General features: G+C 36.0%; 1 protein-coding gene and 2 non-coding genes across 5 annotated transcripts in view; 2 read left to right on the top strand and 1 right to left on the bottom strand.

Moving 5' to 3' along the window:
• The window catches only part of Nipped-B (Nipped-B cohesin loading factor), a 228697-nt gene that overhangs the window by 78209 nt on the left and 124540 nt on the right, over positions 1-25948 (top strand). For all 3 annotated transcript variants that reach the window (XM_069838332.1, XM_069838333.1, XM_069838331.1), the window contains 3 exons: positions 11426-11629; positions 23055-23168; positions 25266-25434. In XM_069838332.1, the coding sequence (XP_069694433.1) occupies positions 23105-23168; positions 25266-25434 (233 nt within the window). In that variant the 5' untranslated portion in view covers positions 11426-11629; positions 23055-23104. The remainder of the gene's footprint in view (positions 1-11425; positions 11630-23054; positions 23169-25265; positions 25435-25948) is intronic.
• On the bottom strand, positions 14072-14145 carry TRNAS-GCU (transfer RNA serine (anticodon GCU)). Its single transcript has one exon. It is a non-coding gene; the product is annotated as a tRNA-Ser (tRNA).
• TRNAS-GCU (transfer RNA serine (anticodon GCU)) lies at positions 14364-14437 on the top strand. The gene has a single exon. It is a non-coding gene; the product is annotated as a tRNA-Ser (tRNA).

Here is a 25948-nt window from a genome sequence, read left to right as displayed (position 1 = left end):
ACATTTTCCTTTGGAACCAGTTAAAATGCTAAGGCAGGCTACACACCAGGATGATACCTTAAAATGTGGTGAAGTTGACCAAAACTCCCGGATAAGTTTCAGATGCCATTAATGCTCAGAAGCGAAATTTCTAATTTTTGCAGAGGGAGGGGAAACAATGGTATTGTATATACAGAGTCCTCCCAAAAAAATGTATACACTCTTTGTCAGACTGTATCGGGATATTGTTGTGTTATGCCAATGACGAACATTTTGAACATCTAAAGCAGTGATCATCAAAATACTGCACGCTCGGGCTAGCGTCTCTTACCCGCGGACAAGACACAGTCCTAGCGTGAAATTGTCGCTGCTGGCGGGTTTGCTGTCCCTCTATCCCTTGTGCACGATGGAGCAGAGTTCCTTACCCTCTATGCACTCTACCCATTTCAGAGAGTGCTGATGACCACTGATCTAAAGTAACCATGTGCTTAACTGAAGACAGTACTACATGTGTGATCAGTATTTAAACGTAAAACAAACATATAATAAATACAGGGTGTCCGGGAAAAACCTGACGAAAAAGAAATAACTATATCTCTGAAACTATTGCATTTATTGTCGTGATATTTTAACACTTACAAAGAGAAACACAATAAGTTTTAATGTACCTCTATATGAGCACCATTTGTGGTCAGGGCTATGTTCAGGCGATACTCAATCTCCTGTCACAAACACGAAAGCATCTCCGGTGTGACTAGTCCTAGTGCTTCGTATATTCGGCCACGTAACTCACGTCTTTCACAAACCCCACAGAAAGAAATCCAGTGAGGTCATGTCCGGCAACCGTGGTGGCCATGGTGTAGGTCCGGGTCTTTCAATTCAACGGTCAGGGAACGTGTCATCGAGGTAAGTGTGCACATGGTTAGCATAGTGTGGGGGCCTCCGTCCTGTTGAAACACGGTTTCTGGTGGTAGTTGTGGGACAGCGTAATTTCGCAGCATATCCAGATATGTGTTACCTGTTACTGTGAGCTCTTGTCCGTTTGGAAACGACGTTGTACATGCTTGACTGACTTAAAATCAGCCAGCCATAAAACGCATTCTGCTTTTTCTACTGTGGTAAACATTGTTCGGCTGTTCATTTGGTACACGCACAACTTGCATTCTCAACTCTGAGAATAAGGCTGACTATATACGCTGCGCAGAACGAGCTTTTTCTCGTTTTCTCCTAGCACAATGATATGCGCACGTGCGTAACATGCTGCTAGGTAATAAAACTTATTGAATTTCTCTTTCTAACTATGAAAACTTTGAGGTAATAACTGTAATAGTTTCAGATATATAATTACTTCTTTTTCGTCAAGTTCCCGGACACCTTGTAGTTTTCGTCCTTCAAAGAGTGTACACATTTTTTTGGTGGACTCTGTATTGTACTTTTCTTTTCATATTTGACACATTGACAAAATTTAAAAATATGTTCCATTTCAACTAGAATATTTTATTTAAGTCTACGATATTTAACGTTTTTTGTGCATGGGATTAACTTTAAAGCTACAGGTAGCTCCAAAGAGTACAGTGTCACACAACCATTGATTTTAGTATCTTTGCATTTCCTGAACATACACATAATTTGGTTTCCTATCCTGAATTACCCAGTAGGCTACCGGAGGGAGGAAAAGAGAGAGGGAAATTTACATGTTTTTAGGGATGAAGTTGACCACACTGTATTTAACTAGAAATTCACTGCATTTGTTGCAGTACTGGTGTATACATACAATTTTGAGGTTAGAAAGTTCTTTTTGTAGTCTCAAGACAGTGTTAGTTGAAAATTCCTAGTATGTATGGATCAGTTGATAAACAGAACTGCAAATATTTATTTTATATTTATTTCTTTTGTATATTTATTTAATAATAACATATTGTACATAAAAAACGCTACATGAAAGTACCACAAAAGAGCAAAGCTCTTGTTCGAGTACAGTTCTGTTTTGAAAAAAAAGATTTGAAAATTACATAAAATTTTACATGATTCACAAACATGTCTGTTTTTCCTTAATTAAAATTTAAGATTCTGATAGCAGAGTATTACACAGATTATACATACTGGTAATTCACAAGAATAAAAGTCTCTGTTGTTTTTAAATTAAATTTAAAATTCTTATACTAGAATCACATTCTTAAGAAGAGTGTATAGACAGAAACATACTTACTTACTTAAAAATGGATTTTAAGGAACCCGGGGGTTCATTGTCACCCTCACATAAGTCCGCCATCGGTCCCTATCCTGAGCAAAATTAATCCAGTCCCTACCATCATATCTCACCTAACTCAAATCTATTTTAATATTATCCTCCCATCTATGTCTCGGCCTCTCCAGAGGTCTTTTCCCCTCAGGTCTTCCCACTAACACTCTATGCATTTCTAGATTCACCATATGTGTTATATGCCCTGCTCATATCAAACATCTGGATTTAACATTCCTCATTATGTTAGGTGTAACTTTCTCCATTCTCCTGTAACTTCATCCCCTCTTAGCCCCAAATATTTTCCTAAGTACGTTATTCTCGAACACCCTTATCCTCTGTTCCTCTCTTAAAGTGAGAGTCCAAGTTTCACAACCATACAGAACAATTGGTATTGTAACTGTTTTTAGGGCAGACTGTATGATAAAAACTTCTCAACGGAATAATAACAGGCATTTCTCATATTTATTCTGAGTTTAATTTCCTCTCGAGAGACATTTATACAGAATGGAAGCTATGCCTATTGTATTAAAACCTAATGGGACAAAACTAACTTTAATTTACCAAGTTTTCATTTTTTTTTTTTGTTATTAATGACGCTGTATCAACTACTAGGTTATTTAGCGTCGATGAGATTGGTGATAGCGAGATGGAATTTGACGAGATGAGGGCGAGGATTCGCCATAGATTACCCGGCATTCACCTTATGGTTGGGAAAACCCCGGAAAAACCCAACCAAGTGATCAGCCCAAGCGGGGATCGAACCCGCGCCCAAGGGCAACTTCAGACCTGCAGGCAAGCACCTTAACTGACTGAGTCATGCCGGTGGCCTTTCAATTTTTGTTAATTAACCATATAATATACAGTCAATTCTGGATATAGTGAACTCGGTTATAGTGAACATTTGGCTATAGTGAACCTAAATCGTTGGTTCCAACCCACATACATTATAAAGTACATTAATATTTCCATTTATAGTGAACCCTCACTTTGGTTATAGTGAACCTAAAACTAGAACTTTCCCAAAAAAATTTAATTTTGAAATGGCCAAAATGGTAATTTAGGAAACCCTTCCTTCTATAAACTTCCATGAATACGTTCAGAACAAAATCTCAAATCATCTACTCGTTATGTGCATTGAAAGCCAAAGGATTTGTTCAGCTTCCTGGACAGCTTGAAACATGTTAAAGAGAATAGAGTACACAGAGAGGGAGAAAGGAAGGATTAGTTCTGACTTCTTTAAAAGAGGTTATTCGAAGAATAGGAAGAGAAAGTGTTTTCTTTTGTAAAAGGAGTAGAGTGATGAGCTGATGACCAAAGGGGTAAATACAAGACGGATTACAGTATAATGGTCCTCAACCCTCCCTCCCACGTCTTTGTAAAAGTGAACCTGGGAAATCCCGAGGCTGAGTATGATCACATTAGATTCATGTTTCGAACTGTGAACATCTGAAGTTTAAGCATAAATTGTTTAAGATGAAAGAGTAATGGAACAGAGAAAAATTCTCTCCGGCACCGGGATTTGAACCCGGGTTTTCAGCTCTACGTGCTGATGCTTTATCCACTAAGCCACACAGGATACCCATTCCGGTGTCAGACAGAATCGTCTCAGTTTAAGTTCCAACTCTTGGTTCCCTCTAGTGGCCGCCCTCTGCACTACATCATAGATGTCTATGAACGTAGGACTGAAGTCCACACATGTGCTGAGGTGCACTCGTTATGAGAGAATTTTTCTCTGTTCCATTATTATTTCATCGTATGATGACGCAGAATATCTGCATGGAAATATCATATGTACTTCGGTACATTAAAATAATATATATGATATGCGTAAATCACCTCGTGATTTAAGACGGCGCATATTCCGTCGGATCCCGGCCAACTAGTCACTCATAACGAGTGCACCTCAGCACATGTGTGGACTTCAGTCCTACGTTCATAGACATCTGTGACGTAGTGCAGAGGGCGGCCACTAGAGGGAACCCAAGAGTTGGAACTTAAACTGAGACGATTCTGTCCAACACCGGGATGGGTATCCAGTGTGCCTTAGTGAATAAAGCATCAGCATGTAGAGCTGAAAACCCGGGTTCAAATGCCGGTGCCGGAGAGAATTTTTCTCTGTTCCATTACTCTTTCATTGTATGATGACACAGAATATCTGCATGAAAATATCATATGTACTTCGGTACATTAAAATGATATATATAAATTGTTTAAGTTGGAAGATAAAGTGAACATTATTACTGATATTGAACGTGGTAAAATTATAATTTTAAGACTTTTTTTTATACTCTTTTAATATCTAATTCTACTTCTGGCAGTGGAGCACCGGAAGGTCTATTTATTACTTTCAATAACAGAAAGATGACTTAATATTCTTTGACACAGAAGTGCTACAATTAAAAAATGTAAGATTATTAAGGTTCAGTTACTATCTTCACGAACGAGAAGCTGAAAAATTATAAACATTCGCGTAAAAAATCTAAGTGCGTCCACATTTCAATATCGTTTTAATTCATTTTTGAAGTATGAAAAATTACACTGTGATCGCTATTTAGTTACTAGTGACGTTATATAAAAAAAACACACTCAGATGTTTAATAGTAGATATGGGCTAAACTAGCGCTGAGGTAGTTCCTTTCGTACTCCGCTTATATGTCTTGCATATACGAATTTACGACAGGCTTTTATCACCTTTACTCTTTAACTTTGCTCTAGAGTATGCCATTAGGAAAGTTCAGGATAACAGAGAGGGTTTGGAATTGAACGGGTTACATCAGCTGCTTGTCTATGCAGACGACGTGGATATGTTAGGAGAAAATCCACAAACGATTAGGGAAAACGCGGAAATTTTACTGGAAGCAAGTGAAGAGATAGATGTGGAAGTAAATCCCGAAAAGACAAAGTATATGATTATGTCTCGTGACGAGAATATTGTACGAAATCGAAATATAAAAATTGGAAATTTATCTTTTGAAGAGGTGGAGAAGTTCAAATATCTTTGAGCAACAGTAACAAATATAAATGATACTCGGGAGGAAATTAAACACAGAATAAATATGGAAAATGCCTGTTATTATTCGGTTGAGAAGCTTTTATCATCCAGTCTGTTGTCAAAAAATCTGAAAGGTAGAATTTATAAAACAGTTATATTACCTGTTGTTCTTTATGGTTGTGAAACTTGGACTCTCACTTTGAGAGAGGAACATATGTTAAGGGTGTTTGAGAATAAAGTGCTTAGGAAAATATTTGGGGCTAAGAGGGATGAAGTTACAGGAGAATGGAGAAAGTTATACAACACAGAACTGCACGCATTGTATTCTTCACCTGACATAATTAGGAACATTAAATCCAGACGTTTGAGATTGGCAGGGCATGAAGCACGTATGGACGAATCCAGAAATGCATATAGAGTGTTAGTTGGGAGGCCGGAGGGAAAAAGACCTTTAGGGAGGCCGAGATGTAGATGGGAAGATAATATTAAAATGGATTTGAGGGAGGTGGGATATGATGATAGAAAATGGATTAATCTTGCTCAGGATAGGGACCAATGGCGGGCTTATGTGAGTGCGGCAATGAACCTCCGGGTTCCTTAAAAGCCAGTAAGTAAGTAGATAAGGCTTTTATTATGTATTGCATATACGGTCAACTGCATCCCCACAAAAAATCACTTGTGAAACTTCGATATCTTCCCACACTACACGTGGAAGAGAAAACGTACTTTCATTGAGACCTTTTCACAGTCCTCGACCTCATGTCACTTAACTCCTCATTTAACCCAGCTAGTTCATAACGAAACGCAAATCAGACGTCAGTCCCATGTGTGGTGTGGATAGATATAAAAAATTGGCCATATTCCTTGTAAATTCAATGATTTTCACTTCCAAAATCGCTGGAACTACCACAGTGGTAGTTTCAGAGATTTCGTTTTTTTCGTTTTTTTTTTCTTTTTCTTTTTTCTTTGCTGCTTGGTGCACGTTCATTTGCAAGTATTCACTACCTGTACTTAATACTAAAGTTGCGTATCGGTATGTTTGTGTCGTATCATATGTTAAAACTCTCCATATGTTCCATATGGTTCTAACATAACCTCAAAATGAAACAATTTCGCATCATTTAAGTACCTTGCAAATATTGGACAATGAACTTGCAATTTTATTTCGCTTTTATCCGTGTTTCTTTAATTTTCCATACTAATATATTTACGTATATCTACGTACATGTAGGCCTAATCTTGTTTTAGTATTTCATTGAATAAGAGTATCTACTGTGCAACATGACATTTGTTATTTATCGTAGTCGTGAAAATTATATTTCTCTCCATCAATAATTGATTTCGTCTCTCTAAAATTTATAAACTTATTGTAATAGATTATCTTTAATACGTGCGTGATGTCTACGTCATCAAGGCTTACAGCATCAGATTATCCCACACCATATGAAACAAATGTACTCTTAAAGAAAGGGCACATTAGGACGGGCTGCATCACATTGCATCGCAAAAATCCACACGGTTCGCTGGCATACATTTTATATGAATTACTGCACATTGTTCACAGTTTGGAACGGGCATTCATACATCTGTTCTGCTGGCATCTTGGCAAGGCAACCGAATATTTGCGCGTTGCCAACCCTGTGGCTTGACTGGATAGCACAACTCAGGGTTGCCAAATAAAGAAAACGCAACCATCGTACCAACTTATGAAATATGTTGTAGTTCAATATTAAAATTGTTGTGTATAATATATATATATATATTCAGAAACAACATTATTATACTGAAAGTCAGTAGAAATCTATCTTTGGCCGGTGTTGCGGCAGAGATTTAATATCAATCAATGCTTCAGCTGATAATTATATCACCTGCAGTGCTGCCGTTGACAAATACCCAATATCCCTATAATTTCGGCCCGTTTAAGCTCGATTCACATACGGAACGTCAACGTCACGTCACGGACCGGCAGCGTTACATCAAAACATTGTACAACGCGTTTTGTATGGTAGCGTTCACATATACAGACAACGTCACGGACCGTCTGGAATTCTCGAGGAGAATGTTTTGACGTTGACGTGACGGAACTTGTACATTGACGGTTTGTTCTACTAGACCACAGAGTAGTATATACAGTCACGAAGCTTGAGTTTTGAGGGTGCTAGAAACAATAGACTGTGACGGTACTATTTTGCATTGCCTGTAATGAGGCGATATTAGCGATCCTAGTGGTGAGTAACTATCTAATGTTTGCATATTTACTACGTATTGAGCTTCGCGACTGTATATACTAGACTGTGACTAGACTATAGCAGCAACGTTAAATATTAACATGTCGTAGCCAGTGGCGTATATTGGTTAAAGGGTTTGGGCTACTGCTGACCCTATTATTACACAAAATATATCTAACAATTACTTTAATTTTAATTACTATGGTAAAACTAACAATACAAAATTATTACATTATGTTATATTATAAACTTTTTCTTTTGTAATTTCCTTGGGCTACCGCCAGTAGCCCGCAAAATACGCCCCTGGTCGTAGCTCCTATGAGAGACAATCAATTGTACTGTAATTTTTAGGATTCGTAGATAAATGTCTAAGGAAAGCATAGAAAAAATTTGGAATAATTTTTTTTTTTGGACAGTGAAAAAAAAATTACTAACTTCGAAGTCACCCGTTCAAAATAGACACTGACACTCTCAAAAGTAATAAGCGACAAACTTTTTATGTTTCACGTTAGATGGGGTCAAAGCAAGAGAGATGTTTAGAAAAATGGAAATTACTTTTAAAAGTGACTGATACTCAAAATCTGTACCGGTTTGCGAATTACGGTGAGTTAAATGCGGGGGTTTGCGTGACAGACTTTCGTATGCAGAGTGACAACTTTTTCTGTTAGAACTGCTGATGTTCATAGAAATTATTGCTCTGATTCCAAATTTGTGTTCAAAATGTTTCCATTGTTTAAGGTTTTCGAGTTAATCGTGAGTTTTGACATAATTAAAATATTCCTAGTACAGTATATAAATAACATCTATGCTGATTAAACACTAGTATGACATACTTTGAAATTGAAAAGGATGAATTTATAATTGGTATTACTGTCACTATTATTATTATTATTATTATTATTATTATTATTATTATTATTATTATTATTATTATTATTATTATTATTATATGTCGGTGGAAAAGAAGGCAACAAGAACATAATTTATTTGATTTTATCTGGCAGCGTTATTACTCTTATTATTATTATTATTATTATTATTATTATTATTATTATTATTATTATTATTATATAACTTTTGTACTGGTATTTATTGTAGGCCAGATTGAGTGGAAGAGAAGGTCTCAAGTTACTTAACGCTGCCAAACAAAAGTATTTATATTGTCATAGTTTTCTTAATCCCCATATTATTAAATAAATATATTCTTACCTTTCATCTGGCAAGCAAACATTCTCATGGGGGCAGACAAAAAATTAATTTCTTTTCTTCCACTATATTAACGATATCAAAACAAGTGCTTGTACACATTTTGACCACTCAAACGCAATTACGAGGGCCGTAAAAATGTTTCCCTAGCGTCGTTTACAGCAAGAAAACACAATTTGGTATAAAGATTTATTGGAGCAGATATTGCAGTTGTTGAGATATTTTTCAACATATTTCCCATCGAAATTCAGACATTTGTCACACTGTGGGGTTAACTTTCATAGCCCTGTGTCGTAGAAGTCTGCCGCCTGAGATTGGAACCAGTGAATAACAGCCATCTGTCTACACCTCTCTGTCGATTCCATGGTATGACAAATGTCTCAATTCCAGTGGGGAATATATTCAAAAATAGCTCAACAATTGTTGTACCTGTTCCAATAATTTTTTCAATGAAATTGTGTTTTCTTTCACTACACGGCCCCAGGGAAACATTTTTTACAGCCCTCGTAATTGCCTTCGAGTGGCCAAAATTTGTGTAAGTACTTGTTTTGATATTATTAACATGGCTGGAAGAAAAATATAATTTCTTTATCTGCCCCCATGAAAATGTTTGCTTGTGAGCTTAAGACTCAGTAGACCGGAGAAGTGCTAAACATATTCGAAAATATTAAAAAAGAAAGTGGGAGATAGCAATGTCGAATCTTGATTTTGCTAGGGCAAGAAAATGAAACAAGAAAGCTTCATTCCATGAAACATAATAATAATAATAATAATAATAATAATAATAATAATAATAATAATAATAATAATGACAGTAATAATCTAACTTGAAAAATAAAAAAGTTTGTCGCTTATCAACTTTTGATATGTCAATGTCTATTTTCAACGGGTGACTTCGAAGATAGTAATTTTTTTTTTCACTGCCCATAAAAGATTTTGATTCCAATTTTTTTTTTTTTTTTTTTTTTTTTTTCCTTAGACATTTATACATGAATTCTAAAAATTACAGCGCAATTGATTATCTCTCATAGAAGCTACGATATTGTTTGAGAGCATAGACTACTTCTCTATTCTTGATGACGCCGGCAAACTGACGGTCACTTGCCCTTAAATGTGAATGAGTTTGCATTGGACGTGACAGTGACAGTGTTAATGATAGAAACAAGTACTGTATTAGTTACTTAACACAAAATTTTGTTGGCTCTTAACCCAAGATATGCCTAAAATATTTTTTTTGCAATTTTTGTGTATTTTTCAAATCTCATTTAATGCAGTATATAACTGAAGTATTTGTATGGTGTCGAAACATTCTAGTTGTAACTGGTTGAGCTAGGTGTCCTTTTAAAAGGACAGTAGGCATATGAGCATACATTTTGAGGAATAATTGTATACAATGCTTACATGAAAGGAAACAATGTAATTGTTGTAATTTACAATTATTATTGTTATTATTATTATTATTATTATTACGTTATTTTATTATAGTTTCTTTATTATTACTACTAATATTATTCTGAAGAATGATGCATTGTGGCTAAATTCGTTTTAACTCTGGAATGCTTTCGTCATTGAATAGTACCGTATTGCTATTGATACGTAAAAATAAGTAATAGGCGAAAAGAGTGTTGAAGTTTCGAGGAGGAGGTTATATTGGGAGAGAAGTGACGATACATATAATGAAGCAATTGCTGTGGCAATGTCGAAAGACAGGTTTCAGTTCATTTTCTAAAATCTACATTGTTATGACAATGATTATTTAGGTAGAAAATAAGACCTCTTCCAAAAATACTAAATGAAAAACAATAGAAACTTATGTCAGTTCAATACCTCCTTCCAGAACGTCACCAGTCCTCCACTTGTAAACAGATATTGCTGTGCAAATCTGGCTTTCAGGTATATCTCCCTGTGAAGCAGACTTGAATAATTTCAAAGGGAAAATTGTTCCGGAGCCAGGTATCGATCCCGGGGCCTTTGGCTTAGCGCACCAATGCTCTGCCGACTAGCTACCCAGCAACTACACCCGACACTGTCTCAACTTTTCCCTTCATATCCACACACCTCAGTGGGCTGACAAGAGGCCAGAACCCAATTTTGAGTGCACACGAACTCTGTGTGGCATTTGTAGGCTGCATTATAGTGATATGTCTGTATTTGAGATGAAATTTCGCCTGTTGCATAATTTTCAAACTTAGATAGCATTTCATGCAGGGAAAATCCACTAAAATTGATACAGCGACACAATTTCAAAATATATGGGGATATGCCTACTGTCCTTTTAAAAGGACACATAAGTTTTCGTCATTGTCATGTCGCAATGAATAGATATTTCGAACACAATTGTGGTTTCACGTTATATTTATGTTTATTAGGAGTCATTTGATCTACAACAATTTGTAAAATAATTCCGAATTGTAAAAATATTTAACATTCTTATCTGATTTGCGTCTCAGATGCCATAGCTGAAATAAACGAACAATTCTCACGTCCACATCTCAAACTCAATGATGACCAGAACTCTAATTACCAGTCTTACCACACCTAGCAGCCTCTAATTAAGACCAGTAATAGTGACACCTGTGAAAAAGTAAATGCGTTAACTGTAGAGAGGGTAATTTGAAACATTGACAACTGTCCTTTTAATAGGACAGTAGGCATATCTGGGTTAAGAATAGTTACGTTATTTACAGCTGTTGTATTTCATTTATTCTGAAGCGAATTTTTTTGTCATGAATGTTGCAAAGTTATTTTTCTCACATTAACTTTTCTGATTCTCAGGTTTCTTAAAAGGAGTATAAACAACATAACCAATGTGTGGAAGCATTAAATATCTGTTTCCTGGGACACAAAGATGACACTAGCTCGACTGCGTGACTGCCAAGGAACAGGTGTCCCTTGTACTTGGGTATGCTGCAAAGCAGCAAATCACTTGGCACAGTTGAAGACTGATCACTTCTACTGGATCTGTCTCTTGAATGACTGGTATGTGCATGTTTGTGTATTTCTCTTGTACAAACTACACAGGTTCAATAAAAATAAGGAGGGAACAAAAATTGTGTTGCCATTACATTACCTTTAGATTAAGATAGAAGAATTTATTGCGATAATCAAAAAGATACTGCTTGACCACGTTAACTTTACATCCCAATAGGGATGTTAGAGAGGTGTAAGCTAAAGTATTGGATTTGGTAAAGACAGGTGAGGAAGTGTCTCTACGGTCAGCCATAAAATAACATATCAATTTAATAAAGCCTCCTATTCAATATTGCATTGGAAAGTGTCGTCAGGAAGTCTGAAGTGCAAACACGGAGCAACATATTTTATAAATCCACACAAATATTGGCATTTGCAGATGACATTGTCATTATTGGCAGATCCATGAAATATGTAAAGGAAGTGTTCCTTTCCTTGGAACAGGCTGGAAAAGAAATAGGCCTCATCATCAACGAGAGGAAAACAAAATATATGTTGGCAGATAATGGAAAGATAGTTGACAAAATAGCCTGCAGATATCAGATTATAATTTTGAGAAAGTTGACAACTTTACATATTTAGGATCAGTGGTCACTAGCGATAATAACATGTCCAAAGAAATCTCTAATCGATTAATGAAAGCAAACAGAGCATATTTCGGCTTGAAATATCACTTTAGTTCGCATGCTCTATCCAGGAAAGTAAAAGTTATTCTTTACAAAACATTAGTGAGACCAGTTTTGACATATGCGGCAGAAACGTGGTCAATCTCCAAAAATGATGAAAAAAGACTGGAGATTTTCGAAAGAAAGATTCTGCGAAGGATCTATGGTCCAACATTTGAGGAAGGTCTCTGGAGGAGGAGATGCAACTATGAATTATATAGACTTCTAGGAGAGCCAAATATAATCAATACAGTTAAAACTAGCAGATTGAGGTGGGCAGGACATGTAATACGCATGGACCCAAGTGAAACTTGCAAAAAAAATTGTAATAACAAATCCGGGAGGTCAGAGAAGACAAGGTCGACCGCACTTGCGATGGATTGATGGAGTGGAAGAGGATGCCAGAAAGTTGGGGTGCAAGAATTGGAAGGCTGCTACACAAGATAGAGACGGATGGCGACAATTACTAAGGGAGGTCCAGGCCCACCAAGGGCTGTAGCGCCAATGATGATGATGATGATGATGATGATGATTTAATAAAACTTTAAGCAGATTTTTTAACATTAATATCTCCTTCGTTACTACTGCTATTTCTCATACTGAGTTTCTGCACTACATAACTACATCACGTGAATCACACACTTCGAGTAAAATTAACTGTACAGTAGAACTTGGTTATAGCGACCTCGTTTTGTGCGACACCTCGCCTATAACATTAAATATTCTGTGGTCCCAACTAATTCCCCATAAGACATATGCTTTTCTACCTTGCTTAATACGACAAACGTATATGCGTCTACCTCGCATATGACGTCATTTTCAACCTCAGTTTGGAATAAGATTTTCTAAGAACCAAAGTATTTTAAGAAATATTTTGTTGAAATCTGGCCCTGACAAATTCTTTACTGTCCCCTTCTGTCATAGACCTCTGGAATGCAGGCGGATTCTCCACCCCATTGTAACCTGCCCGAATTCATGCGGTATTAGGTCAGCTTCGACAGGAAGCTTTCATTAAGTGCACGCATTTTAACGCAGTATGGGCACTAAAAGTGAGTGTCGCTTTAGAAGTCATTAGAATTATGAATATGTTCTATGAAGCTAGGAAGGGAGCAGTGAAATAGCAACTGAAATTATGAACATAGAACATAATTTAGAAAGTGTGTATTGGGCAAGTAAGAAACAACATAGTAAAATGACTGATTACTTCACTCCTAAGTAAAGTACTTTGGTGAGTACTGAACAAACTGTTTTAATACAGAATACTGTATTTATAATTGTAGGCCTGCGTGTATTTTATTATCTTCATGATAGGCTTAAAAGTCAATACATAAATCTAAAATAAGTCTAATTAAGTTTTTTGTTTTTCATTTTTTACCTAACTAGATTGATAATGTGAATCTTGGTTACTACGACACTCGTTTATAACAACATAATTTTTAAGGTCCCTTGGATGTCGTTATAACGAAGTTCTACTGTATATACCACCAATTTCAATAACTTGTATAGGATAAAGTGACTCGAGGCATGCTTTCTGCTCATTATCTCTCATCCATGTATAGTCATCCTACTGACAATAAAGAAATGTACCGATACATGATCTGACAAAAAAAATATGATTAGTAGAATGTTGATTTACTGTAAAAATCATTCCTTACTTCGCTCGTGTATTACAAAAATGTTCCTTCTCATATCTTCCTCCTCATCAGTACTGCTGCTATTATACAAATCTGGCTTTCAGGTAGTAGCTCCCTGTAAAGCAGGTTTGAATAATTTCAAGGAAAATTTGTTCCGGGGCCGGGTATCGATCCCGGGACCCTTCGCTTAGCGCGCGAATGCTCTACCGACTGAGCTACCCCAGGAGCTCTACACGACACCGTCACAATTTTTCCTTTTATATCCACACAACTCACATGAGCTGACAAGATTCCAGAACTGAACTATGAGTGCACACAAATACTGTGTGACTTAAATTGTGGCTTTCTGTTAACGTACCTCCAGTAACAAATGTATTATACAAATCTGGCTTTCAGGTAGTAGCTCCCTGTAAAAGGAAAAATTGTGACGGTGTCGTGTATAGTTCCTGGGGTAGCTCAGTTGGTAGAGCATTCGCGCGCTAAGCGAAGGGTCCCGGGATCGATACCCGGCCCAGGAACAATTTTTCCTTGAAATTATTCAAACCTGCTTTACAGGGAGCTACAACCTGAAAGCCAGATTTGTATAATACATTCGTTACTGGAGGTACGTTAACAGAAAGCCACAATTTAAGTCACACAGTATTTGTGTGCACTCATAATTGAGTTCTGGCGTCTTGTCAGCTCATGTGAGTTGTGTGGATATAAAAAGGAAAAATTGTGACGGTGTCGTGTGTAGTTCCTGGGGTAGCTCAGTCGGTAGAGTGTTCGCGCGCTAAGCGAAGGGTCCCGGGATTGATACCCGGCCCCGGAACAATTTTTCCTTGAAATTATTCAGTACTGCTGCTGTTTCTATTTTTTTCAACAACATTAACGCGATGGTTTCTAGGTTTCTATCTCTTTTATAACGTCTTTGCATATACACACATGCCTCTTTGAAAATGCACCACATGTGATTGGCAACATTGTTCCATTTTCGTGTGTGTGTTTCCCCCCCACCTCACCTCCACTGAATCGTGTATCAACATCTCTGCATCCTCCAATTTAGAGACTACAATTTTGTCAGCTACTTATCCCTTGAATTGGAGTCCTGTGTAGTCTTGGTTTCTTACAATATAATGTTTTTCACGTGACTTTGTTCATACATTTCACCTTCTTCGTGACTACAATATTTTGTCTGATTACATGTGATATTTAACTTACCATAACTAATAGCCATGTATTGTGGGTCCCTATCACCACGGCATGGTGCGTCCTCAGGTTGCAGATCGAGGAGACGGCTTCCAGATATGGAGGGTAGCTGTGAATATATTGAATAAGCAGTCACGGACAGCCGATCAGGGGTGGTCCTCCAGCTTGGGGGTTGGGCGAAGGGCTAGCAACCCATCACCGTAAAAAACAGCTCGTTGCGAAACCTTCGGGTAGGAAATTAAACACAGAATAAATATGGGAAATGCCTGTTATTATTCAGTTGAGAAGCTTTTATCATCCAGTCTGCTGTCAAAAAATCTGAAAGTTAGAATTTATAAAACAGTTATATTACCGGTTCTTCTGTATGGTTGTGAAACTTGGACTCTCACTTTGAGAGGGGAACATAGGTTTTTTTTTTATTATCCAATTTAATAAACCCTATTTCACCCTGAGGTATATTAGGGTTATAGTTGGCATCAAAATACATGTTTTATAAGCAATAGACAATAATAAAATTATATACAAGAATGCACCATAATGAAAGAATGGATCCTGTTAAAGATTAATGAGAATAATCAATTCAAAGATATACAAGAATGTCTAACTCTTTCAGAGTAAATACACGATCTAAAAAGATAATCATTAGTACATTAATATAACAAAGTTTGACTTTCACTTTCAAATTTATACTTAATTCATGAACAATGGGACAGTTAAGAGTAATAAAAGGATATTACAAGCAATGATTTATGGTTACAAGTTACATACGTGATTCAGGAACAGGTACAATAATTGAAATAATAGCACAAGTAATGACTTATAACTAACGAAATTCTTGAAGGGTAATATATAATAGTAGGGGCAATACAAAAGATTTAAAAACAAATGTAAACAGTAAAGGAATAGTAGAAAAATTGACTTAAAATTACACATTCTTTTTAAAGCAATAGGTAACTACAAATAGATACTAATAACAATACACTGACTGTAGTTAGAGATTAAACACATTATTTTAAAAACAAACACACAAAGGATCAATAGCTATTTTCAGGCATTATATACATGGACCATGTCTTTAATTCACATCTTTTGACGTTACTTCGTATAATAGAGGAACATAGGTTAAGGATGTTGAGAATAAGGTGCTTAGGAAAATATTTGGGGCTAAGAGGGATGAAGTTACAGGAGAATGGAGAAAGTTACACAACACAGAACTGCATGCATTGTATTCTTCACCTGACATAATTAGGAACATTAAATCCAGACGTTTGAGATGGGCAGGGCATGTAGTTCGTATGGGCAAATCCAGAAATGCATATAGAGTGTTAGTTGGGAGACCAGGGGGAAAAAGGACTTTGGGGAGGCCGAGACGTAGATGGGAAGATAATATTAAAATGGATTTGAGGGAGGTGGGATGTGATGGTAGAGACTGGATTAATCTTGCACAGGATAGGGACCAATGGCGAGCTTATGTGAGAGCGGCAATGAACCTCTGGTTACTTAAAAGCCAGTAAGTAAATATAACTAATAGCGAAAGAGTCTTAACTAGGCATCATCATTTAACTGCTATTGGCTCGTGCTGTTCTGGGCAGCTAAAAGCTGCACCCTCAGTGAACTAAATCACAGGAAAAGGGTTATAGGTAAACTGGTGTAATATTATATTATGTATAATTTTATATTATCCAGTTTAAACTGTATATAACATTAATGAAATTATACTTAAAATAAGCTGTAGGAGAAGATGCAAAAGCACACAACAGATTTGCGTTCAGTAGTTCCAGCAAGATGGCTGAAGTAAATCCTAATGTGACATTGCTAGAGTGGTTGACATGCGACATAAACAGAACTCAGTAATATGGTGGGTCAAGTTCTGGATATTTCTATTAATCTCATGTGAGTTGTCAGCCATTTTTTTTAGCGATCTGAGAATTGTGAGACTGTGGTTAGGACAATGGAATGTGATTAGCTCAAAATCTTTAAGGTTTTGTAAGCCTTGAAGGGCGAACCAGCCATTTTAGCATGTGTATGTGATGACATGTGATCACATTATCTCACTCAACTGTCAGTACTATAGTATAAGGGTGACTACAAAAGTAATGCATCCATCTTTCATTCACCTTCAATTCTACAGCCTTGCATGTGATGATATGTGATCATTAGGGTTGAAAAGTAAGTATTGGTTATAGGCTACACTGCATCGTATATAAGAGCTCTGTGTTTACAAAATACTTGTATGCACTCGCAACTAGTTACTGTAGTGGCTGCTTGTATAGTCCGATCTGTATTTGTGAACTCGTAATAGAATTTACATTTACAGGATTACTTGTGTTTCAAATTAATTAACTGGAAACAAATATTATATTTCTAAAAAAGTGTTAACTTAAAATGTATTTACTTTGTTCACGCGAGCAAAGTGTTACAATAAACAAAATACATCATTTTTAAGTTTGTGAAAGTAAAAGACTTTCTATTATCTGACGGACATGTCTTATGCATAGAGAATAATACATTATGCAACGAGCCTATAATGGTAGTAATTAAGACGCGAGTATGTTTATGAAATGAGCGCAAGCGAGTTTCATAATTTTCATATGAGAGCGTCTTAATTACTGTTATAGGCAAGTTTCATACGACTTTTTATGATCGACCATATTTCTAACTTGAAATTATTCATAAGTATTCATGTTATTCTTATCTGACTGGGGAGCGGAACTGACCTTGTACAATGTCTCGTAAATTGTTATATGTGCGCAGATGCGAAAGTATTGATTTTTTTCCTAGAAACAAATGTCATTGATCTTGTATAATCTAGAGAATAAAATAAAGATTAATCTTGATATAACCTTGAAATTGATTTAGACATTGAAAAAGGAGATGACAAATTGAATTTATTTGAATATTATTTACAGTTAACGCTGATTATTATAGTAACAGAACATAACCTTCTGCGACAGTATTGGATTTCCAGCCTCCGTGACGTTTCGCTAGTTGCCTTTCGATTGCATATCCGAGAATAATCGATACTTGCGCTTTCATATTGCTACAACGGTGTTTTCTGATTGGTGGAAAACCTGAACTTTAATGAATAGGTGTACTTTAATGAGGTCCATTAAAGGGCTGCTACCAGGTGTATAATTACTACATTTCGGCATGGTCGAGCATAAAGTACGTTCCACATCTGCTGAAATGACAGGAGCATATCTGACATAATTGACATTCTGACATTCAAAATTGACTGTGTTAGGGGAACATTTATTTGTCAAAATATCCACCAATTTACTTGCAGTGTTAAACCCTACATTTTTATTCAACATTGTTCGAAATTTTGTACATAATAGTTTACCGATTTCGCATTATGAATTTTCCAGTTGACTACAAATGTTTCGGCATGTTGAATGCTGGCATCAAAGGAGAATGACAAAAGACACCATGCATTAGCTAAAGTTTATTCTGAACTTAAAAATGAAAACAGTTTAAATTCGTTCTCAAATTCCAGAATGTAGCAGTTACTGATACTGATTTCTCATTGGCCAGTTAGATTTTGCCCTCCTCCTTTTCTTCCTATTCAAAATCTTTTGCCTAATGTTGGTGGACAAACTAATTTGTGGACATTTTACTTAACAAATTAATTTGTAAACGTTTTGCCAAACACAGGACTGCACTGAGGCGAATTTAATGTGGCACCACCCTAAAAACAGTGAAGTCTAATAAAAACATTCAGAAAGCTGATTTTAATCATTTATTAAAAAGTCAACAGCTGAATAGTAGATTAAGGTGCCTGAATGGCGTATTTATCAGTAGATAGAAGTACATATCAAGCTGCATACTTTCGGTTTTCCTTGTTTAATTTTTATAGGAATAAAATGCGGCAAAAAAGCCAAACAAAGAAAGGGGGGAAAAGTGCAAAAAGGTGCGGAAAGGTGCTGGCATTGGAAAAAGGTACGGCAAAAACAAAATTAGGAGTACGATGAAAGAGTAATGGAATGGAGAAAAATTCTCTCCGGCGCCGGGATTTGAACCTGGGTTTTCAGCTCTACGTGCTGATGCTTTATCCACTAAGCCACACCGGATACCCACCCCGGCATCGGACAGAATCATCTCAGTTTTAAGTTCCAACTCTTGGGTTCCCTCTAGTGCCCGCCCTCTGCACTACGTCATAGATGTCTATGAACGCAGGACTGAAGTCCACACATGTGCTGAGGTGCACTTGTTATGAGTGATTAGTTGGCCGGGATCCGACGGAATAAGCGCCGTCTTAAATCACAAAATGATTTACGCATATCATATATATTATTTCTCCGTTCCATTACTCTTTCATCATATGATGACGCAGAATATCTGCATGGAAATATCATATGTACTTCGGTACATTAAAATAATATATATGATATGAGTAAATCACTTCGTGATTTAAGATGGCGCTTATTCCGTCGGATCCCAGCGAACTAGTCACTCATAACGAGTGCACCTCAGCACATGTGTGGACTTCAGTCCTGCGTTCATAGACATCTATGACGTAGTGCAGAGGGCGGCCTCTAGAGGGAACCCGAGAGTTGGAACTTAAAACTGAGATGATTCTGTCCGACGCCGGGGTGGGTATCTGGTATGGCTTAGTGGATAAAGCATCAGCACGTAGAGCTGAAAACCCGGGTTCAAATCCCGGCGCCGGAGAGAATTTTTCTCCGTTCCATTACTCTTTCATTGTATGATGATGCAGAATATCTGCATGGAAATATCATATGCACTTCGGTACATTAAAATAATATATAAAATTAGGAGTGTTTATTTCATGTTTTCTTGTCAAGAAAAGCAAATTTCGGCATTTTAATAGCAAAAAAAAAAAATTAAGGTGCAGCACCTAAAATTCCTAGCTAGCTCTACTAATCAGGCGTCAGATGTATACAAACAATTATTGTTCTTCCTGTGACACATACCATCAAGTGAGATGTACTGCCTAATAATGGATGTACATATCTGACAACCTCAGTCAGAAGTAATACATTAATTACGGTATTTAATTTACTAGTCATGTAACTTAATAAAGGGTCTCAATCACTGGAAATAATTTTTCCTATAAAAGTATTATGGCCAGTTTCTCCAAGAAATGTTTAATTTGCCTTAACTAGTGTTAAATTAACAGCCTATTTATTTTTAACGTTTTGTTAATGTATTTTCCATTTCTTCAACATCATTTTGTTTAAAACAATTGACTATAACAGTCATTAACACTATTTTAACCACTCAATAGCAGTTGGTAATGATTTTGCACATGTAAGAAAATTTTTTATTGGCTGATATTATTCTTTAAATTCTGTACTGTAGATTAAGTCATGAAACATGTATAAAATCATAACCTGGTACAGTAGGCCATGATCGATATAAAAGAAGATGAATGAAAGTTGTAGGTGACTACTATTAAATAATATTATTACAAAGTAAGATTATAGTACTATGACTTCTCAAAGAAGCAATTTTTGTTGAAATCTTTTTAATTATAATACTTACTTTGTATTTTGAAACACTAATGACATTGCCTGTAGTTAAGTTGAAAAGAGCCAGTATCATAGACTCAAGAGTAAATAGTAGATGCTGAATTGGAATAAGTGATCTATTTCTGTTTGTAGGATATTCAAGTACGGTTTAAATTTCTTGTAAAATTTTGTGACCTACTTGTTTTGAAAATCTATATTGTCACAAATTGAGTATCATGCATAGTATATAAACTATCATGCCTAGTTATCTTGCCATGTTGAGATATCTTATTTTCTAAATATTCAATATATAATTGCTCAGTATCAAAATAAGCAACCAGTATGATAATCAGTTTACTTTTGAAGATTACCTTCCCTGCATTAGCTTTTCATAGTGTCTTTTAAATGTTACGTTATCAGTCATTCACGAAACATTTCTTTAAGAGAGACATAAAAATTATTTTCACAACCTCTGTTTGAACAGCTTAAGTGTCATCTGCCATATTTAACTATCTGTCAAATGAGTTAACTGCCTAAAATCCTACATTTAAAGTTAACAAACACTTAACAATCTGTTAAACCAAACTAGTGTTGAAGACATGAAAAAACTATATTTAACAAACTGTTTAGAGTTTAACATTCGTTAAATGTTTGGTAGCTGAATAGTGAATAACAATACTTACAGGAATGCTCTCCTGTGGACTTCAAACAATCATCCCTCACTGAGGTGGTCAGCAAAATAAGCCTCAGGTTGTGGTGCAAGTCTTTGGGCCCTCCTGCGTAACAGAGAGAAAAAAGTGTCATTATTGAATTCCTAGTATGTCAGCTTGAGACAGTGGAAAACATCCATGGGCGGATAAAGAAAGTCTACAGAAATGATGCTGTCAATTGCAGAATAGTTATTCTCTTTGATTGAACACTAGAGAAGCAAGTGTGTGCACAATGTTCGACCAAGTGGTGTATTTCAAGATATATTATGTGACATGGATCCCAAAGTAACCGACAAAACAGTGAAACCATTTGTAGGAACTGTTGTAATGGTATGAGAAAAAAGAAAATGAATATCTTTGAAGAATCATGACAAGAGGTGGAGCATGAGTCCATTTTGAACCAGAAACTGAAAGGCATTCTATAAGGTGTTGCCATATGAATTGATGAAGAAAGAAGAAATCAAGTCTGATCCTTTTGCTGGAGTGGTAGTGGGGTTAATTCTGACTCCATGATGTTTAATCATATTGGCAGAAGGCAAGCATTCTCGGAGTTTGTATGATAATAACTTTCTTGTGTTGAATATTATTAACGTACCTTGTTAACAACATGTTTCAACCTATTTTTCAGTCATCTTCGGAACTGGTCGTTGTTGGTCTTGGCGCCTCTTTTTTCCTGTGTGGGTGCGTTTTGTAGTGTAGAGTCAAAGAGTGTATGTGTTTTGAAATTGAGTTGTGTGTTGAGAATATCGTTGGGTTGTGTTTTCTTGTGTCTGTATATTTCATATTGTTCTAGTGTGTTGAGTTTCTCATTCAAGAAATTAAACTACAACATCGCATACAGAACAAATAACACTCTACAAAAACATCTCAACACACAAACAACACAAACAAACAAATACAACCACACAGGCATATACAAACTCAAATGTAACACCTGCAACAACTTCTACATAGGACAGACAGGCAGATCATTTCAAACACGTTACAAAGAACACATCACAAATGCCAACCACACCTACAGAGACATCAACACAGACATAGAAATACTGCACATCCAACCAAAAAGCCAGAAACTCAACACACTAGAACAATACGAAATATACAGACACACGAAAACACAACCCAACGATATTCTCAACACACAACTCAATTTCAAAACACATACACTCTTTGACTCTACACTACAAAACGCACCCACACAGGAAACAAGAGGCGCCAAGACCAACAACGACCAGTTCCGAAGATGACCGAAAAATAGGTCGAAACATGTTAACAAGGTACATTAATAATATTTAACACAAAGTTATTATCATACAAATTCCGAACTGATACAGTGTTAAAAGTTGTGTAATTAAGATGTATGGAAAGCGTTCTGTTGATAGATGCCATTCAGCACATGGAACAGCTAATCATAAAACTCGATAACTCGATACATCTTACAGTCTCGATCTAGGACCTTTAGATTACCACCTCAGTTTTACCATGATCTGGTTTTAAACTGGTATGAGGATGTTGAAAATGATGGGGATTATGTGAAAGAATGACATTTTGTTCTTAAACTATGTAGCAACACTTTCTGAATATCAATACTGTACAATTAAACGTTACTTTTTTTTTTTTTTAATTGGTGCATTACTTCCGGAGCAACCCTCGTTCTTATTACAATTTACTATTGCTAGGACATCATTGGTCCTCCAAGATGTACTTTTTTCTCTATTATTATTTAATTTTAATACCATATTCTTAGTTTCTCTGCATTTTTCCAGGGTCTCAAGCTTGAAAATATGGGTGAAATAGTGTTCATAACATCATCAAAATGAATGGTGAAATTCCAAGTGTTCCAATCACCACTTTGGCTGGCATATCAAGTCTTACAGACTGTAAGTATTATTATTATTATTATTATTATTATTATTATTATTATTATTACTATATTTATTGAGGATACAGTTATTATGAAGTAGGCTAATGCTCAAAGAATGTTTTCCTACAGTACATGTGTTTAATATTTTAGATAGACTTTCTTTACTTTGAACAGTTACGTAAAGCTAGTGCTGTTTTGGTTTATTATACAGTGAGTCCCAGCTAAACATTCGCTATATTCCTGTTGGCTGACCAGTGGCAGGTTCCCCTCATTATCAATGTTGTTTGCATCCACCAAATTACAATGCTTCGCCAGATTAAATCTAACGTACTATGTTATTAATACCATTCAGTAATGGTACTCACCCCCCCCCCCCCACAGTAGCTGCTGCCCATCTTGTGTGATACATAGGTCACAACAAACCATTCACAGAACCTGTTTCGTTAAATCTACTCACTAAATTTAACATTGTTTTTGTACACAGAAGTGGGCAGCCAAGGAATATACATCTAAATTTTCCCTTTTACTGCAACACAATTTCTTTTTCTGTATGCACGTTTTCAAAAAATGGAAAAATATTTCGCATCTGTCAGTAAAGGGATAGAACACAGAGAAATATATTTGATAAATTTTATCTCATAACAGCCCAACATATCCAATATCATAAGGATAGAAGTGGACACTAATGGCTAAGTGCATCCAATATCATAAGGATAGAAGTGGACACTAATGGCTAAGTGCATCAACCTCAGTTAAAAAAAGAATGTAGTAACCACGGGTTATGAAACCATGGTTAAAAAGTAACTATAGGTTAAAATGTAATTTCTATGCACCACTCATCACTGCTTAATTAAATATGGTTAGCTGGCACCTTATCGGTAAAGTCTGTGATGGTACACTGTTTCTACAAAATAACGAAAGGAAAGCATAACTCTGTAAAGATAATAGTCAGTATCTGAAAATGATTGTGCATATTCCATTTTACATCGAAGCAAATGTATCCTATATTTTCATGTTGAATTTGTTTACCTTTGGGCATTGTTATGTTTGCAGGTTGCATTTCTTTGTGTTTCAGTGCTGTTAGGTTGAAGTCGTACAAAATGAAAGATTGAAAGTGAAAATAATGATATCCCAATGTGAGCCTGGAGTATTGATAGACTTCATTACTAGATTTAAATATGGGGAATCCTAAATATGTTATATGAAAAAAAAAATATAGAATATTCTTAAAGGAAAGGATGAAGATTAGTAGGAATGTGTGTACAATCCAGAGCCCTAATTATACCAGGTACCTGTAATATCATAAGATCCATCCATAACCTCTCTTCATTCAGCCTGCAATGTACAAAAAGAGATACTCGTGTTCCCTCTTAAAATACTGAAAATATCAGTTGCATAGAATCATAATGTAAGCAGCCAATTTATGGAAGAAATAGGACTGTTTATGGGTTATTCCAAGTGATCCATCTGTGGAGCAGAAATGGCATGGTAGATTTTGATAAACAAATTCCCTCCTGAAATTTTCTGTCATCTAATTCCTAGTAAGAATTCTCTTTCTACCAATTAAATTTCATGCTTACCATGGTTCCTATCCAAGTAATATAAGAATCGTGTTCAAAGTAATCAGTTGTGGATTTGGCCGCCATTTTGTTTTAGTAGATCTACTAATCCTTTAACTGCTCGAATATGGCCAGTTAGAGATTACCATGGTTATCCTCCTGTTTGAGGTCGTTGCACCATAAAAATGCTTAACCAGAGGTTACTTGGCAATTTTAACTGGTGGTTACACTAACCGATGTTGATGCACATGGTCATGAATGTCATTTTATCTCAGATTCCTGTAATTGATGACATGTGCTTATATAACTCATTAGGAGTATGAGTCACTATTATGACAGTTTCAGAGCAGCTGTGGCCAGATACTGGAAGGAAAAGTGGTCGAACTTATGAAATTGGCATTCTGTATGATATTGTTATATATACATATTTCAGAATATAAGAAGTTTTACTTTACAGATAAGTTAAAGCTCCCTGGAGTATTGACTCCACATGCTGGAATTCAGGTGATGTTTTACGGAGTATGTTGATGTGTTGTGGTATGTGGTTGTTGTAGTGTTGCCAGAGATGCCACTACCTTCACCATCGCCTCAGACATTAAGTAACAAGTCCCTGCTCTTCCATCCACGAGTGGCAGAGGAAGCTCAAATTCTTCTGAGTGTGCGGGACGATGCTTTGGTGCCTCAGTTGATCCAGTCTCTTGTTCAAACTTCTGCTGAACACATGTAAGTTTTTGTTCTTGCTGCATCATTTTTTTAAATTAAACTTCCAATGTGCTATATGAAAATGTAACACGACTTGAGAACTATCAGAATCTGTTCATTTTCTAAGTCTATTTTCATGTGTTATCTGCTAGACAGTGTTACTGATAACAATATTTACCCAAAGAGTGGCGACCAGAAACTAGTCTGGACAAAACCACAGAAGACTTCCTGGGTAGACAGAGATTGTTTCAGCTTTTTAATAAGTGTCTCCATTTTGAATATTGATCTCTTTATGTGTTAGTTATTTCTAATAGATGAGGTTGAGTTTCCTTTTGATGATTTTTTTTTATAGATTGTAAGAAAAATTTTGTTTTGTTTTCTTTTTTACTTTGAACCCCTCCCCCCCTTTTTTTTTTGCTAATATATCAGCCTTCTCATTACCATATATAGTAGAACCTCCATTATCCGTAGTAATCAAGGGCGTGGAGTGGACGGTTAATTGAAAAAATCGGATAATCCGTACCATAAAATATTT

This window comes from Periplaneta americana, chromosome 10 (genome assembly GCF_040183065.1).
Source record: "Periplaneta americana isolate PAMFEO1 chromosome 10, P.americana_PAMFEO1_priV1, whole genome shotgun sequence".
In the NCBI taxonomy this organism is placed as follows: Eukaryota; Metazoa; Arthropoda; class Insecta; order Blattodea; family Blattidae; genus Periplaneta; species Periplaneta americana.
This window is presented reverse-complemented; position numbering and strand designations above follow the sequence as displayed.